Source organism: Melospiza georgiana, chromosome 22 (genome assembly GCF_028018845.1).
Source record: "Melospiza georgiana isolate bMelGeo1 chromosome 22, bMelGeo1.pri, whole genome shotgun sequence".
NCBI lineage: Eukaryota > Metazoa > Chordata > Aves > Passeriformes > Passerellidae > Melospiza > Melospiza georgiana.
The window spans coordinates 8955444-8974282 of NC_080451.1; the positions used below are offsets into that span (position 1 = coordinate 8955444).

The following is an 18839-nucleotide window of genomic DNA, read 5'->3' on the forward strand; positions in this document are numbered from 1 at the left end:
CGTGGTGGAGCAAACCTTCACTGGAATTTATCATACAAAAGGCCCTTCTGCCTCTCTTTGCTGAGCTACCCGTGGTGAGTGTGGTGGGTGGACTTGACTGCTTTCCCTGAATGCTTACCCAAGATAGTGGATGGTGTTACCTATTTCCCACTAAGCTTTTCCACAGGAGATGCTCATTGTGAAATAGGCAACACCATCCACCATCAAAACCCCACACTGCCACACAGCACCTCTCACTGAGCCAGACCCTTCATTCTCCTTTGTTTACAAGTCCCCAGGAGGGGTCAGAGGGGGGTTTCTGTGGCTGACACTCACTTTTGGCTTTCTCATTCTTCCGAGAGGGTCTCCAGCGAATGCAGGACCTGTGGTCATCCAAGTAGTAGAAGCGGACGAGCCCCTTGGAGCCTCCTCGGAGTTTGATCATCTGGGTGCCCGCCTGCATGGAGCTCATACATCTTTCCACTGAGAGGGGAATGAAGAGAGAGCAGTGAGCCAGACCTTGCTCCCTCTGGAATTGCCTTTACAGGATGAAAACACATCAAGCAGCTGCCAAGCCAACAGCTCAAGTCAAAGGAGAAGGGTTCCTGTAGTAAGAGGTCAGGTGTTAAGATCAAAAAGTCAGAAAGATTCTTGGTGGCTGTGGACTTACCTGTAAATGTGAAAGTTTTCATTCCCATATTGATTTATAGGAAATGATCATATGTTGGGACCAGCACAAGGTATGTGCCTTTCTCAAGACCATCTCAAATCTGAGCTCCTACAACATGTAAACCTTGTGCTGGACACAGGCTGAAATTTCACCTGGAAACTGGAATCCTTGGCCAGCAAGGTCCCACTGCTCCTATGGATTAAGTCACTGATCATCTAGATTTGCTTAGCAAGAACCTCACAAACTTTTCATCTCCCAAATCCCCCAAACCCCCATTTTCCAAGCAGGAGATTTCTCACCTGTGCTGTACTTTGCCTCTGGGCCTCAGGACCCATTCCATTCCTGAGGGTTTGGCAGAATCCCAGACAGTGCAGCCTTAAAAGCCACGAGTGTGGGGAGAAGCTCCCTGCAAGGGTCTGCTCTGCCCCTGCAGGGACCCTGCCCTATCCTGGGAGCCAGGCTGGGCCTTTCTGGAATCCAGCTGCTGCAAGGACTGAGCTCAAAAACCTACATCCAACTGTGAGTGGCTGGCTCTGTCCCAGCAATAAATGCAGACTCACATTTTCTGCCAAGTCTCCCATTTATTTCCCCTGATGACAGAGCAGAGCCTGTGACCTGATTTTCCTCTGACTTTCTGCCTGATCCGTTTAAGTAAAATTAAAACTATTACTGTGTTCAACATTCTTTTTTTTTTTTTTTTTTTTCAGCCCTAGAGATGAGAAGTGAAAATTACTGCTGAGATTCTGGATCGAAGAATGAAAATTAATACATGCAGTACACATTCTAATTCAGAAATAAATGCAAGGAGATTCTGAGGTCAGCTTTCTTTTATCAATCTTCTGCCATCAAGATAAAAGATGAAACAGTGTCCAGATGAAAACACTGATTTCACATGCTCCAAAATGCATCAACATCAACACAACAACTTGGGTGATTCAAGTCCACCTCTCAGGCAAAGGCAAAAGCAAGGTAGGTAAAAAGAAATGGGAAAAGGCTTTGATGTCCCTGTGCTTTAGAGCTCATGTTCAGATAAAGTCAATTAATTCACTCTGGAAAAGGTTCAGCAAAATAGACTCATTTGAAAGCAGACCTCTATGGTACAAGAAAATTTTAATTTGCAGGCACAATTCTGTAGAGTTCATTGTCCATGTTAATAAAATATTCATGGAGGGAAGGTGTGGAATTGAGAGCAAGATAATCCCTGGTGTAACATTTTACTTCTTAAAGCTGGACCCTTGTCTTCAGGCACAGATACCTTTAGAGAAAATCAATGTTCAGCAGGTATCACCATAAAGGCAAGAGCTGTGCCAGAAACATCCACTGCAACATCAGATCCAAACTCAGCCTCTCCCAGACACTCAATCTTTTCAATATCTGCTTTCATTCTGATTCAGAAGAAGAGAAATGTTTCTCAGATTAACTGAAATAATAATTATGGGAAGCTTGAACTTATTTTCATTTCACAAGGCTCATAGGGTTTTTGAAAAAAAAAAATCAGTCAAAATAGCTAATAAAAGAATTTCTCTGAACAGTAATCACACACACTTCAAATCACATTAAATTTCCAACTTTCTCTTTGGGAATTATAGCAGTAAATAATCTTATTGGAAGAAACCAGAAGAGTAGAAATGGGAAAAGTATCAAAGATCACACCTGTTACAAAGCAGAACATAATGAAGAAGCACCAAAATAAAACCACACTTTCTGCAACACCCATTTACTTTGTTTTTGCATGAAGCAGGAACACGTTCTCTGCTGTTAAAATTTTAATAAGCATCCTTAGATTGCTTTTTCCATGCTGCTGTTTATTTTGCTGCAGGATTTCTCCCCCAAACCACCCTGAGCACCTCACAGCTGCCTGCTGCGTTTCCAGCTCCTCTGGACTGAGCTTGGGTGATCCATGGCCAGCCCCAACATTTCAGGGTTGTTCAGGTTTTGGGGATGGTGACACAGGGAAAGGAGGGCACAAGAAATCCCTCCCTTCTGTGTGAGAGCAGATTTTGTGGAAGGAAAACCCCAAAGGGAATGCAGAGGTGTTTGCAAGGGCCAGGAGATGGAGCAGGGGCATTTCCACACCTGTCCCTTCTGGGGACTGAAAGTTCAGAGCACTACAGAGACTGGGAGAAAGAAAAAAAATAAAAAAAGAAAAAAGAAATCCTAGTGGTACTTCTATCAAACAGAAAATGATATGGTTTTTTCCCTGAAGTCTTTCACAGCATGTAAGTGAAAAGGGCACACTGCTGAGAAGTAGAACTGCTTCTCCTTGCCATTGTTCACATTCCTTCTTTAAGGATTCATTCCTATACTTCAGATAAAAATCCCCCAGTCTTGCAATGAATCAGGTTTTTGAAGAAATGGCTCTTAACTATCTTCAATTAAGGCTGAATTACAGCTTTTCTGTTTTTCACTTCATTAGTTCCTTTTTTTTTCAGAATTCAGCTTATGTTCAGCTCTCTTCTGATCTAATGAGTTGCCTCAATTTGCATCAGAACAAAAAAATTGTGGAGAGAAGATGGATCTCTGTATACTGCAGCACAGAGCACTGTCAGAGCAGAGAGGAGCAGGGAATAGAAACGTGGAACACCCAGTTCCACACGGGACTGATGCAGCAAAAAGACTCCCAGTGATTTCTCATGCTTCTTAATAACATTTATATTTACTACACAAAGTGTTAAAGTAACAATAAATAGCAAAACTAAACAAACCATAAACCCTACAATTTGTCCTGAAACAAGGGGGGAAAAGGAGACTGATATCATTCCTATTGTTAGCAAGATGTTCTAGTGTCTGCAAATTAATTATTTATGGTTCAGTAGCATTATTGTCTTTTAGGAGTCTCTGAGTTTGATATAAATATGTGAAGGAGTGGGAGTATTTTAGCATGTGGGGATGAAAAGAAGTCAGGAGATTGAGTCATTGAGTATTTTTGTACATGGACCAGCTTTGTCAAATATTCCCATCCCTGGGCTCGAGGCAGCCCCAGGTTGTGTCACACCTTTGCCCCAGGCAGGCTTAGGGACAGGGAGCATCAAACCCCTCTGCCCCAGAACAGATCCTGGAGGGGTGAATCCCAATTGTGTGCCTCACCTCAACAACATCAGGAGAGGAGAGCAGATGCCAGCAGCTCATTTCTGTCCAGGAGATGTTTGTGAGCCCAGAGAAACCCCCCCAGTACACATGCACCAGAAGGGCAAGAAAATATCCCCTGAAAATATCACCACCAAACCAAAACAGCCTTCCCACACACAGCCAGAGGACTCCCACACTTGTCACACATTCAGCACTGCCAATCCATTGAAGACATAATGACTGCCCCATTTTTTTAAAGTCTCACTGGAAATGGTTGCACAGCTATAAGTGGCTCATCAATATGTAAACCAAAGAGCTGGCTGCAGCTATTCCTGCCAGGAATATCACTTGCTTTCCAGACAGGAGGCATAAAATCTTTTTAAAAATCAATATATCAATATAATGATATAAAATATGTAATGTATCCAAGTACATATCCAGCAGAGTGTGTTGGGAATTCTGTCCAGAAGATATTTTGCCAGTCCTGCCTAAGAACTGGTTGTGGAGCTCCTGGCCCAGGCACACCAGGCTCACTCACATCACTGCATTGGATCCAGTTAAAAACCAGATCACATCCAAACTCATTAATCTTCATTTGTTTCATTTTACATCCCTCCAGCCTAATGAACAGGTCCCTCTCACCTTTTAAACCAACCACCTTTTTCCCAGCACAGCTTTGTGCCCCTTGTTGGCTCAGTGTCTCAAGCTTCACTGAAGTCCAGGACTTTTCCTGTTCTGCTCATTGGCCAAAAAATCTGGAAGTGTCTTTGGAAAAGAACATTTCTCTATGATTCTGCCAGCAATGGTTGGGACAATGTTTACTATGTCAAGAGATGATGTAAGACTGAACCCATCTTTAAAACACACCACTAATTAATGAGGTGTTAATGGGAGATGTTCTTAATCCTGTGGAAATTAGGGGCTTGATTTGAGGTCAGGCTGTCAGCTCTCCATCCCTCCATCAGCCACCAGCACCCAGGGAAATGCAGAAGCAGAGTAGGATGGTGTTTCTCCTCTGCAAAAATTCCCAGTGCTTGCTGAGCTATCTATGTGTCCAACTTTCTTGCTAAAAAAAAATCTTTGATCGATGAAGCTGACAGATAAATAGGACAGAAAAGTGCTCAAGGAATGGGTGGCTCTGGTCAGGCTGCAGATTTCCTCACTGGCCATGCAGAAGTGGCCCAAGAAGATTGTTATTAAAGTGCTTTTACTAGAACAGCTGTTTTCTCTGGCCATCTCTAATTAGGTTTGCTGGGTTTATTAGCTATTTAAATGAAAGGCTGCTGTGAGCACCCAAAGGGGATCCTTCTCACAGAGCCAGTGAAGCTTGAGAGTTTTGTGTGTCTGTATTCAGAAAACAGCTTCTAAACAGTGCAGGAGGTGTGGATCAAGACAGCACAGATACTGCCAAATGCTCATTTTTAAAGCTCTTAACTACAAATAAAATGGAAGAGTTAAGAGGTGTACAGTACTGGCAGATAGCAAAACTGTTGTGCTGTGGGTAAGGAGAAGGAGACAGAGTCTATGCAACAGAATTTTTAAAAGGGTCAGCAAGTTTCAAAATGTACAGCTTTCTCTAGCTTGTCCTGAGGAACATAAATCAATAATGAAATTATAAGTGGGGGCTTGCTGAAGACAAAAAGAACTGCACTAACATCAGACCAGGGCTGCCTCCTCCTTCCTTCTTTTCTGCTCCCCACGCTGCTGCTACACAAAGGTGCCACTAACTAAGATTTCAGCATGAAAGATTTAAAGGTGTCACCATTTCAGGGAATGCAGGGGTTCAGATCTTACCAAAGTGGCCAATTTTCCATCTCGGAGAGGCGACGATGCTGCCACCAACCCAGAAAAAGTCTTCAGCCAGACGAGCCACTGAGAACTTATTCTGAAGCAAGGGAGATTTGGAGATATCCATCTCTGAGCTGGACTGGAAACAAGCACTGATGGCCTTGGGGGGTATCAAAATTTTATAGTACACATTCTCCATGTAGCAGAATAAAAATGTTATCAGAAAAATAGAAAATAGCCATTGATTTCCAAAATCCAGTGGTGTTTTTCAGGTATTTTCCAGGTTGTTTCAGAAAAGTTTCTTAGCTAAATTAAGCCTCTTTCACAATCCAGATTTAGAACATTAAAATCCCAATAAAATCCTTTTTATTGTGATCTACCTGTGACTACTTTGGAGGCTTGGGTAGGCTTCAGTTCAAGATTTTAAAGAAGACACATGATGGAGCATGAGGCAATTTGGCATGTAGATGAAACCATTTCTGGACAGCAAGGCCTCCTGATGATATTCTTTTCCTCCTGCTGATTTTCTTTTTCCTTTGGTACTTTCCCAACTGCTTGGCATCATCAAGACATTACAGCAATTTATAGTTGTTGGCTCCTCCACCACTTCCTCCTCCTGACAGTGATTCCCACAAGGAGAAAACCCTTTCCTTTCTTTGGTCACAAACAGATTTGCAGGTTCCACTCTTTCAGGGGCTCTACCTGCTCTTCAAAACCAGCCAACAACATCCCCTGCAGTAAATAATGCACAGTTAACAGCACAATCCATTCCCCTCTCTGCCCTCCTGAGCCACCCTTGCCTCTCACTGTGGATCTGCCCAGGTGCATAAGCTCTTCAGTCTCTTTCCAGGGCTGGAAAAAAAAAGAATAATCACATTTTCTTCTCATACAGCTCCTCAAAATATCATAGTGCCAATCTTCTTCTCTTCTCTGAAGGTTCTCCTCACTATTTTAATGGGCATTTCTGATAAAAGAAAGAATATTTCTCTCTAGGCGGCAAAAACTAGATACGATGGAAACACAGCAACACATGTTTGCTTCAAATCCTAAATCCATCACAGGCACTAATCCTAAAGCTGTGCTCCTGCCCTATCCAGTCAAGGGATTTAGGTGACATGTTACAACTGGAAAAAAAAAAAAAAAAAGTTTCAAATAATTGCATTCTTTTTCTGCTTCTCTTCTTCATCTTCTCCTCCTCTTCCTTCTTCTCCTTCCTCCCCAGTATCTTTCCATGTCACCCTCTATTTAGGGATGTCTTTACAGCCACAGAGGATCTTGCTCAGGGCACAACCAGGCAGCTCCTGTGCCCAGAGCTGCTGGAACAGAACCAGGAGCACTGAGGGGGCTCGGGGACTGACAGATAAAAGCAGGTGAGGATGAATTTTTAAAGAGCACTAAGTCACTACCTCATTCCATGTGAAATGCACCCATTGAGCTGCAAATACAGAAATCTGTCACATAGGTTAGCACTTAAGCTACATTAAGTTTTAAGTACAATAGACAATCTCTCTTGCCATCTGTGATCTGTACAAGGAGCCTCATATGCTTCTACCCTGATGAGCTAAACACAAATTGCCCATTTAAAAACACATTCATTAAGTGCTTCCTACTCTTCCTTTCACAGTTTGAAAAAAGCTTTGGAGTAGTTAATTCTGGAGATGATTCACTCTCAATTACAAGTTGTTTATTTCACCTCCAATGCCCAGAGTTCTTATACTGGGCTTGACTCAGAGTTTAACCACAGATTAATTCCAAACTAGAATAAAGCTGGGTCTGCACCACGGGAGGCAGTGATGCTATGTACACTCTTGCCACTATTTATTTAAACATTTCAACCACAGACTTCCACCCTCCTAAGGCATCTTTCAGGAGCAATTTAGTGAGATGACTGCAAACTGTCATCAGGGAAAGAGCAACTTCTCCTGCAAAGTGCTCAGAAGGATGTATGCATCCCACAGAAAACTCTGCCCTGAAGGGAAGAACAAAGGGAACTTTGTTCTAGAGATCCTAATCCTTCCTTCACGTGAAGCCTGGGCCAGGATGAGAGCTGGGATCTGTGAGTTTCATTGTCTTCTCTATCACCTGCTTCTCTGAATTCCCCAAATAAACCCATAAACATCTTTGTGTAATGTCCATGCTTTAGAAACACCACTTTAAATGGTGAGACTGTCACTTTCCTCCTAGGAAAGGAGAGAGAATTTAGAGGCTCTCATTTACAAGGAGACAGAGTTAAGGCCAATTTCTGCATAAACCAAAAGTATTGCAGCTGTTCAGCTCCTTTTTTCCCCCTCTTGCACTACTAATCAGGTTTCCTTGCAGTTTTCCAGGCTGTGCATGCAACAAAATCAGTGGCAGGCACAGAATGCTAAAGGTTCTCCCTTCAAAATTCAAATATCAGCTCTGCCAGGACATCCCAGAGTCTGCATTCACCATTTATGTGTTATCAACCTGGGTACAAGGGGAAGGGAGGAGAAGAGGGAAATGTAACTCCCATTGCAGCATTGCTCAATATATTGGTTTCATGGTTCATAATTAGAATTCTGCAAATGCAGGGCTTCAAATATGGATTTGGTTTTATTTAAGTAGAGAGAAATGCCAGTGATTTATAGCACTGGAAAAGAACTATTACAATATTCAAGTTAAAGTTAGATTTTTAATCCTAAGAGCGCACAGAGAAGGTTAATTTAAATTATTTCAGTTCACTATCCATACACCCCTTCAGGCCTCCTAAGAAAATCCTTGTGGAAAATAAAATCTTTTAGAAGGCTCCTCCATTTGTTATACTGGATAACACTGGAAAAGCAACAGGGAATAATGAAGGGTTAAATTGGACACAATCCCTCTCCCAACTCTTAAGCACACTGAGCTGAGGACTTAGGATCTAAGCCTACTGAAATGGGTTTCTATTCTTGCCTCTCTTGACATCCTCAGAGCAATCTTGCTCACCTGACCCAACTGGGAGATTAAAGACTTCTTTCCACAGCACTTCAGGAACTTATTATTGTCTGAGTGTAACAAAGGCTCTTCATGCCACGAAATGGATTTTAAAACCAACATTGTCTGAGTCTCCAGGCTAAAAATGGAACTCAGAGCACTTGAACAATGCTGGAATGTCAGAATCTTGCAGAGGAAGAAAGTCTCTTGGAGAGTGCCAGAGGAGCCAGACTCCAGCCCACAGAAAGAACATCTTGAGGAAGACACAGGAGCACAACACACATATGGTTTGGGAGAGGGAGAAAAGGGAACAGGATGGAGATCCTCCTGAGACAAATGGGTTTATCACAAATGCAATCCTTCAGGATGGAGGGATTCACTTGACTGCTGAGGGGTGGGAAAAGTGTGAACAGTTATGTAATACAAAAGGAAACAGCTGCAGACCTCAAAGTAGAAAAGCCAAGCCTAGAAATTTCAATATCCTGACTGCCAAATACGTGAAATGTTACAGAGCTGGCAATGTGTTTGACCTGCAAATCCACCAGGAGCAGACCTGTGCCTTCCCAGCCCTGCACTCCCTTTGCCTTTGCATGGACACACTACAGACCCAGTTCACCAGATTGACAAACTGACCTGGTCACAGGAGGCTGATTCTGAAACACTGAGCTGTTCATGGGCAGCTTTAGTGATACACACAAAATCTTTGATGCAGCTGCTCCCATTCCCCACTTCCCACCCAGGGAAATCTCGCTCCTAATGGCTGTAGAATCACAAGAGAATTATTAACAGCAAGACAGTCATAAAATACAAGGAGGAAACAGAAGATATCAGTGCCTTCTGGCACATCTCTCTCTCACTTTTACCCTTCCTGTTGCACTTTCACCAGTCAAAATACCCTATAAAAACTGCAGAAACTCCATTTACAGCTACATCTTAGCTACCCCAGCCAAGATCTTCATAGGAGTTAGCCAGCCTGTTACCACCTTGTGAAGCACTAAATGCAAAGATGTTTGTGAAATACCAAAAGCAAAAATATCACTAAATACAAGTCAGGAACACTCTCAGTTATGGTAAAGGGTGAAAACCCCACATACATAGGCACAAACACAAGCAGCAGGAGATGACTGGACTTGAGAAACCAAAGGTGAATGATGCCCATTCACTACTCCTAAACATGTGATTTATGTACCTTCCCTTTCCCCCAGAAATGCTGCTTCCCAGAGGGCTAAAGCAGCATGAACTGGGCAGCCAGGCCAGCCAGCTCTGCTGCAGCTTCTCTTCTCTCAGCTGGAGTCATTTGCCTTTGTGTTTCCAATGCACTCTGCATTTTCACAGCTGTGTCTGCATGCAACAGCTGCCCACTGCTTTCAGTGTGGGCTCTTCCCAAGAAGAGGGATTTGGGGAGCAGATGCTGATGGGAAAAAAAGACATTCACGGTTACATTTTCTATTTTTGTCTTTCAGCTAAAAACTTCTGTATTAGTTCTATCAAGAATTGACTGAATCAATCACTTTCAGATGGTTTTGGCTCAGAAAGGCCAGAGCACCTGCTCTGGGGCCACAACCTTATCCCAACTGTGCATAAGCTGCCTTTTCCCTGATTCTGTTCCAGCTCCACCCTCTGCCATGGGCACGGGCAGAGCCTGCCCGACCATCTGGACAGCACCTCTAAGCACAGTAATCCCCCCTCGAGATTAACACTGCACATCTTGCCCAGATCAAGTGGAATTCAGGTTATTCCATGGCCCCTGTGCCTCACCCACCAGGCCTCCATGTGTAATATTTGTGCACTGCATATTCAGCAAGTTATTTAGCTTGTCTGAAATCCACCTCTCTTCAGCATCCATCCACTGGGAGAGGCTGTAAATCACATTTTCCTGGTGCTCCTTTCCATGCTGGAGTTCACAGTGGGCAAACCCTGGCACAGCTGCTTTAGGCAACCACAACCATGAACTCCCCAAAACTGTTTGGAAAGTCCCATTATTAAAATGAACCAGTTGTGAAATCCCTTAAATTACTTCATTCACTTCAAGGAGTGTTTGTGGAATGGGGACCCATTAGCAACAACGGCACTAATTTAATGACAATTACTCTGCCTCCTGCCATGGTTTTAGTTCTCTTGGGCTCATCTGGAAAAAAATGATGCAATTATTTTAATTAAGTGAGAACAGTGATTTGAGCTGCTGAAGTCTTTTCCTTGCAAAGCTGTGACAAACAAATTTTGTCAGTTGTAGAAAAATGTCAGCATAAAATGAAGATTTTAAGACTATAAATGGTGCTCTGAGGTCACCTTGTCTCCAACCACCAACTCGTGTAAGAAAATGTTCCTACACACCTAATTGAAGTAAGATCATAAACCCTTTACATTTAAAGGTCTTTCAGTGCTTGACCATCTGTTCAGGGCCATAGGGCATAAACACAGAGAGGGAGATTAGGGCAGGTTGGGACAAAAGCAATCCATCAATATGATTACTCCTTCTAGGAAAACCCCTCTAAGAATTCAAGAATCCAAGGAAAAATGGGCACAGGAATGCAAGACACGTTGAAAGACCTAATATTGAAATGCATCACCAGAAAGTGATTTTAACTCACAAATTTTACTTCTGTATTTGGGATGAATTTTAATGTATTCTGTCTGTATAAATGGAGAACTGTTCCAGACCTTCCTTTTGAGCCATGTACATTTTGAAATATGTGACAGACTCCCTATTTCTTCAAATATAGACCAGTTTCATGAAAGATGGGGGAAAAAAGGAGCTGCAATGGCTCTAGGAATAACTCAGTCTCTGTCTTCATTCAGTGCTTTTCTCAGCTTCTGTGACATCCAAGAGACAGCCTTATCAGGCTGTTCTTTAAATCTCCCTTAACTCACCAAAAACTTATCACTCAACAGAACCCAGCATCTGTAAATCTCAGAAACCAATGGCAGGTCCTTCTGGAGGCTTGAAAGATGACCATAATTGTGGTTTCCTTTGAGCAGGAACCTCATGGTGCAATCCCAGAGGAGAAAATCACCAGCAGAAAACAACACAGAGAGTGCAGGGTGCTGAGCTGGAGCCCACAGCAAGCTCAGGGGCTGCAGGCTCACAGCTGATCCCCAATTTCATCTGGTCCTGGATTCAGCAGGGCTCAGGTAAATGTACAGGAAGCAAAGTAATTGCTCCTGAGCTCTTACAGGAAATCTGTTTCTATCTTTTGCTATGGCCTCCAATATCCACCTCAGCCCGAAACAAAGCATCCTGACAGATTCATTTCTCCCCAGGGCTTAGAGCCAGAAGATAAGCAGGCATTTGAAGGCTGATGCAAGTGTCAGCTCGCTGGCTGAACTGGAAAAATGGGCTTTCAGGAAAATATTTTACAGAGAGCCACATTTAACAGCGGTTCTGGACTTTGTTCAGTACTGGCAGGTCCACATTCACTCCATGGCAGATCACATCATGTCAAAAATTTAGTTGCTCTCTGCCACATAATGTCTTTAGACCTACAGAGGCCAATATTGATTATCCCTCTGTAATTCCCTGAAGTGGGAAAGCTTTCCCATTTAGCTGGACTGGATTCACACCCCCCCCACCAGTGATTGTCAGGGACAGAAGGGATATGAATCAGCAATCTGCACGTATGCTACCAGCTAATTTGGAGATGTGCACTTAGCATTAACATGACATTTTCTTTGCAATGTTTCCCTAATTTTTTAAATCTAGTTGAAGATGAGGCATCTGGAAACCATCTCTACTTGAGGGTTAGATCAGCAGAAACATCTTCAGTAAAAGGCAAAATCAGGAGCAGTGATGTGGAGAACCAGAGAACACCTGAGTATTGATCTTCCCCAGTAACTTTGTGCAAATGCTGTTCCTGGGAGTCTGGAGCAGTTTGGAGGCTGAAATTCTGCAGCCACATCCATGAGCTGTTCCACTGGAAGATGTTTGCCAGCTGCCACGTTTTTGAAGGATTTCCCCAGACAAGATGCTTCTCTCAGGACATGGCCCATTCTCCTCCCAACAGCACTGACAGTATCAGCTGTTTGTTTACTGATAGCTGAGCATTTCAGAATTACTGGGAACAAAGAATATCATCAATGACTCCTCAGCTTCTAGTCAGCCAGAACCCCTTAAAAAAGGAGTGGCAAGTCAGTGGAACACCAAAGCCTTGAGAGCTTGGGTGTTGGTGCCTCTCACTGTGAGTGTTTGAACAGACCATCATGTGAAGGCTTCTGGAGGCTTCCATACACTGGGGAATTACTGGCTTCAGTTGCATCACGACTGGTTTATATCTAAGGGGGGGGGGAGAATTCCATTTCCTTTTAATGCTGCAGATGACAGCAAGAAGTGGAACCCTTAAAAAGAACCACAACCACCTGCCTGTGCTTCAGCCCATGGAAGCCCTGCTTTTTTCAGTGAGCCCATTTGTTTTCCAGGTGTTTCCACTCCCTGGCTTAGAAGGACACCATCTGGCAGGAGCACCGAGATGGTTTAAGCACAAACAGAGTCAATCTCACCCTCAGCAGCTTCCTACTGGAATCACCCTGGGTAGCTGCTACCTGGGTGATCTCCAGGGAGATCCTCAGGTGAGAGCCCCTCTCTCATTCCTGTTTTCAGAAGCTGGAAGCTGAACCCAGTAGGAAGAAGCCAAAAGGACTTTGGGTGACACAGTTCCTGCTCCATCACACCTTCCCTGAGGACCTTGTCTGTTTAAAGTACCACTGCCTATGGTGCATTTTCAGAGAACAATAACTGGATCAGGAATACTCAGGCTGTCCCATCGTGACCTTTTCAAAACCAAACTGTTCTGCTTTTCAGTCCTGAACACTTCTGTTCTTAAATGCAGTCATTAAAAGTGTGTTAAGGCTCTCCACTGGCAGAGGGCAGGATGAAATGGGATATTGGGATGGAATTGTTCCCTGTGAGGGTGCACAGGGTGCCCAGAGAAGCTGTGGCTGCCCCTGGATCCCTGAAGTGCCCAAGATCAGCTTGGACAGGGCTTGGAGCACCCTGGGATAGTGGAAGGTGTCCCTGCCATGGCAGAGGGATGAAACAAAACAAAACCCAAACCATTCCAGGATTCTATAATATACCACTTCAGCCAACTCATCCAAAACTTGAGGATTTACACGTTCTGAAGATTTAAGAAAACCACCTTCTTTCCTTCAAACAAAAAAAAAAAATCTTGCTTACAGAAAATAGTTTTTCCCTCTTCAGCACATTGCTCAATTAAAGCTTCCACGCTCCCAAATCTCCAGCCTCTATGCCAGCAATATGGTACAGGTAAATAAATTCTTATGCCAAGTATTAAAATCTGCTTTTTTGCTTTTAAAATAAATATTGACAATGCCCAAATGCACCTCATCATCTCTGCTTCATTCTGAACAAATCTCCAAGGAAATTGGGTAACATTTGTCTGTTGTTGTGATGCACATGGAGACTCTCTCATTATTACCTGAATTGTTTGCATACTTCTCAGATTCATTAAATCTGTTGCAGCCTAGAAGCATTATTGGATTGTATATTAATTTCACCAATAAACAAAACAATTTCCAAAATGGCCAGAAAACTATGGAAAAAACAAAGGCAATTTCTATGTACAACAGAAGCTTTTCCTATGTGGTGTTCTGTGGTCACCCTCTTCTTGTTTTAATTACAGTTCTGCTCTAGAATGGACCCTTTAAAGTCAATTTGCTGTAATTCTCACCTCCACATCCTTCTTGAGTTTCTGGGGCAGTATTTGCTGCAGTGATGAGTGACTGCACAGGAGCAGCCACACCTGAGTTACCTGCTGTCCTTTTCTCAGTGAATGGCATTGCTGGAGCTTATTTATGATATTTTAATAACAAAGACAAGGCAAACCCAAACCAGAGCTCACAGGTATGAGCTTTGATTCTGACAGCCAAACACCAAGTTAGAGCCAAGCATTTTTCCACTTTGGTGAAGTTTTCATCTAGAAATGATTTTTAGAAAAGAAGAGAGAACTTTAAGGAGTTCTTCCTTCAAAAGGCATTGAGGAACAGGCATTAAGCATTGATTAGCTGAGTGAGGGATATGCTCTGCTTCCCAAAGACACCAAGGTGTGAGACCAGTGTCCAGAGCAGCTTTTTTGAGCACACAGAACCCAAGACATCCTCCTTGACTTGTTGCATAACTCCTGTAAAACCACAAGCCTAACAGGCATAAAATAACAGAATGCATACAGACAAGCAGCCAGGCACTGAAGTCAATTAATTTACATCACAGGGAAGGGTTTCTCTCTCTGGGCTTTTCCTGAGTTAATCAAGGAGGAAATAAAGCTTTTAAAAATAAAAATTGGGCTTTTGAGAATCGGTCTTGGGTTCATAGATTCATCAGCCATCAGCTGAGGAGGGATGAGCTCCAAGTTCAGCATGCAGGACACTGCAGCACAGTTTTCCCAGCTCGAGGCACTTCCCTGACTTCACCCCTGGTTTAATCCCACCAGGGAAAACTTCAGCCCCAACTGATTCTGTGCACTCTTCTTGCTGGATGGGTGTAAAGAAACTACATCTAACGAGTAGCAAATCACCTGTTTTAAAAAATTAAAACAATACAGCTGACTCACAACAGTACTAGAGTCTCTTTTCTCTCTTCTAATGTGGGTAGCAGAAGGTCTCAGGTTAAAAATAGAAAGCCTTTCTTATGGTGACAGCAGCTAGTGAAGCGAGCAGAAAAGGAACATGAACATACCTGGTGCACTCCTTCGTTGCACACTTTATGCAGGAGGAAACAGCCATTAGAGACACATTTATTATTTAAGCTTTAGTGATAGTAGGAGGCAAAGGTGCAGCAAAAGCTCCCTTAAGAACCTGCTGTATTTGTTTAAAGCATTTAAGTTTGAATAACAGAAAAGAAGTGTCCAAGGAAGCTTTGTAAACTACACTTTACAGCAAAACTAATTTCCCTCAGAAAGGTGGTTAAAATCAACATTTTTTTTCCCCCTTACCTTTTTCAGGACTGAGGCATTTAATTGTGCTTGCATCATCCATATTCCAGTGAGAGATTCAAGTGAAAACACCAGAGGAAGCAGCACAGACCATATGCACATCCCTGATCTTTGAAAAGACTCTTGCAAAGAGGGAGGAGAGGAGCCCTGCCCGTGGTTTCACTGCAGCATCCGAGGGCTCCTGGGGATGCCTGCTGCCTGTGCTCCGAGCAGCCTCATCCTTTATTCCCTGTGCAGGAGCTGCTGCCAGGTAGGAGCCAGTGCAGGAGCTCAATGAACGTTCCCAGCCTTTCCCTGCAACTCAAGTGTTCAGCCACCTGGGATAACTGCTCCTTAACTCTTTGCCTCCCTGCTCCCAGGCAGCACCTGGGGATGGTTTTTCTTGATTTACTCCTTTCCCTTTTACTGAAGGGAAAACTTGTGGATGTCAGCAAAGAAGCACGGAGGATAATTCACTTTTAATTCCTCTGGGATGTGTTGCAGTAGGCAGCAAAAGTCAGTGAGGTGCTACTTCATTTAAGAGGGGGAAAAAACCAACATCTTTTTTATGTTAATGCCTCCCCTGTGTCCATTCAGCATCCTACACATTGTTATGGGATCCTCCCAGACTTGCTTAAGTTTAGAAAGCAAGTCTGCAGCTACTGATAAAAATAGGCAAGCTGTTCTTTTTGGATTTCTTTCTAACTCCTTTTCTTGGCAAAGATGACAAATTTCCCACCTTTTTAACTTGCAAGGAAATATTAATGCAGAACTGATGGGATATGGCTAGGAAACAATGCACATTATTGTAGCCTGTGTCCCAAAGCACAGTGCAGGAGGAGACAGACACAGACCTTTGAGTTCTGTCTAAATCCTGGAGAAGAATTTCAGCATCTTGGTGTGAGGCTGCTGCCTAAAAATTCCAACCAGGAATAGTTCCTGCCCCTCCTACATGCCACTGAAATACACAGGATAAAACAATTTGTTCCTTTGAGGGCTTGAAGTCTACTTAAACAGGAATGATAAAGGATAAAGGGAAAAAGGATTGGGAAAAGTTAGAATCCCCTCTGGGAAAGGAATCTGCTGCTGGGGTTGGGCAGGGTAGGCAGGGTCACAGCATCCTGCCCAACACCCAGGACACTCCAGGGCATTCCTGCCATCAGGCAGTGACCCCACACAGGTCCTTCAGGATCTCTCTGGATCCTCTGCCCCCTGACTGCAGGAGCTGAAGCCAATCTGGTTGTGCTGTTTGGTGTTTCCCTCTTGCCTTGCACCTCCCCATCCTGACCCACTTCAGCGCAGGAATGCTCACAGAGTCCCTTTCTCCCACCCCACTCAGGCTCTCCACCCTGGGAATGTTGACTCTTGTTCATATTCCCAGCTGCTGCAGCTGCATTCTCCTGCTGCTTCCATCCTACATCAACTTTGCATTTCAGGTATCAATCACTATTGCAGAAAGATCAAGATCTTTGCAAGATCTGACACAACCCCCTGCAGTTTTCATTTAGGCACAAATCCATGGTCATTGCCATCTAAGGAATGGCTCCAGGACTTGGCTCAAGTTTACTTTCAATAAAACATTATCCTATTTGTTTAGTGGCTTTCAGCACTAGCTGTGTCCCCTGAGGTCCCATCTCCTGAGCAACCCATCCAGGAGCACTTGAGGAGCACTTACTGCAGGAGCCTCTGGGGCCTCCTGTATTTACACCACTTTCATTTGGGTAATTCCTCTTGCAGCTTCAACACAGGCTTGTCAGGGTGAGCACTGCACACAATGTGCCAGGTTTATCCTAAAAGTAACTCTCATTTCTGTTCTTATTTCCTGTTGGCAAGTGTGGGTTATCAACAAATCTCCATCTCATTTCAGAAGGGAGAAGATGGGCAAGTGCTGAGCCCAGAAAGTGCCTGGCAGACAATTCCTCTGGGGAATCCCAGGGCAGGAAATCTTCACACTCAATTCACTGCTAGACACAAACCTCCCATTCAACACCACCTATTCCTCACAGCCTGATCAAGAGACAGAGCAAATTTAAAGATTACAGCTAAGAATTATCAACTAATTCACTAATTACCCCATCAAACTGAGCAAAGCTTGTTGCTTCACCAGGCTATGCTTTCTTTAGAAGAAAAATATAATCCCATCTGAGACTATTAGAGATTCAGAATCAGTAGCTAATTACTGTATGACATAAATTCCATAAAATGAAATGTTTTGTTTCTCTGGGAGTTTTTTGCTGTGCAGTTAGAACAGGGTCACAGAACAAACGTCAGAGAAACATTTGAATGCCTTCACAACACATGCAAATTTTTTGAAATAAAGAGAACACAGACTGTGCTATCATCGAGACCAAAGCATTTTACATTAAAAGATTCTCTTATTCCAAGTAATGTCTTGTCTAAACCAGGAAATTTCTCTGTGCAAAGACAATCTGCTGACTCTTGAAACCAATGACAAACTTTTATCTGGATTTGTGGGCTCTGATTCACACCAGAAGTTTATTCATGGCTGGGAAAGGTCACCAGCACTCCAGTTTGGAGAGCACAGTGCTGGCATGGAGCAAACCTGCCCCGTTGTCAGTTCCATATCACACAGAGCATAGCATGCCCTAATTCCTTCATCCTCCATCCCCAGCTCTCCAGCTCTACCAAGCAGAGCAGAAGAGTGACTGGTGGAGTGCTGCTGTCACTTCACTAAGGTTTAAAGCCCTAAGAAGGGACTAAAAGGGGCCAGGACTTCTCTCAGTTCCTTCTTTCCAGGACTTCTCTCCATTCCCTCTTTCCAGGACGTGCAGAGGAAGCCCAGGGTGATGGCACTGAGCAGCTGGCCCTGGTTAGGGGAGCTGGGCCATGGCCTGACAAAGCTCTGCCCTTGCTGTGTGGCTGCACTTCCACAGAGGATCCTGAGCTGTCCCAGCCCTCTGCCAGGGCTCAGCCCCATCCTGGCTGCCTGGAAAGGAGCAGGGCACTTCCAGAGAAACAGCACAAGGCACCCAAGCTGATGGCACAGCTACATTATAATCTGACTACACATTCACCTACACATACATCCTTCATCCCAAGGCTCCAGCTGCCACATTTTATCACATTCCAATACCTATTTCCTGACAGAAATAACAGAGATCTCGTTGCCCAGCACAAGGGAGGGGTGTTAGCACTGCTGTGGACTGAATGAGCCAGCTGGGAAATGCAGCACCACCACGTTACACCGTGGTTAAGTGGAGAATGGAACATCCACAACGTCAGGGATGTCCTAAATAACTTCTGCAAGTCAAACACTGAGCCCTCCTTGAAAGCCATTAAACTCCATCCAGAGAGTTCCATCTCTCACAATCCGTGGCATCACTTCAAGACCTTCTATAAATCAACTTCAACACATGTGGGTGTCTGTTCTTAAGTTTTTGTTCCCATAGTTACCAATGTATTTTACCACAGAAGAGAACAGCAGGTGGCAAGACATAGAACAAAATCTCCATTCT

The 18839-nt window shown here is 43.7% G+C and overlaps 1 protein-coding gene across 1 annotated transcript in view; it reads right to left on the reverse strand.

The window, feature by feature from the left end:
- PLCH2 (phospholipase C eta 2) overlaps positions 1-15712 on the reverse strand; it is a 46204-nt gene extending 30492 nt beyond the window's left edge. The window contains exons 1-2 of the mRNA XM_058039311.1: positions 15385-15712; positions 316-462 (exon numbers count right to left, since the gene is read on the reverse strand). Of these exons, the coding sequence (XP_057895294.1) occupies positions 316-462; positions 15385-15427 (190 nt within the window). The 5' untranslated portion in view covers positions 15428-15712. The remainder of the gene's footprint in view (positions 1-315; positions 463-15384) is intronic.
- Positions 15713-18839: the final 3127 nt, after the last annotated feature.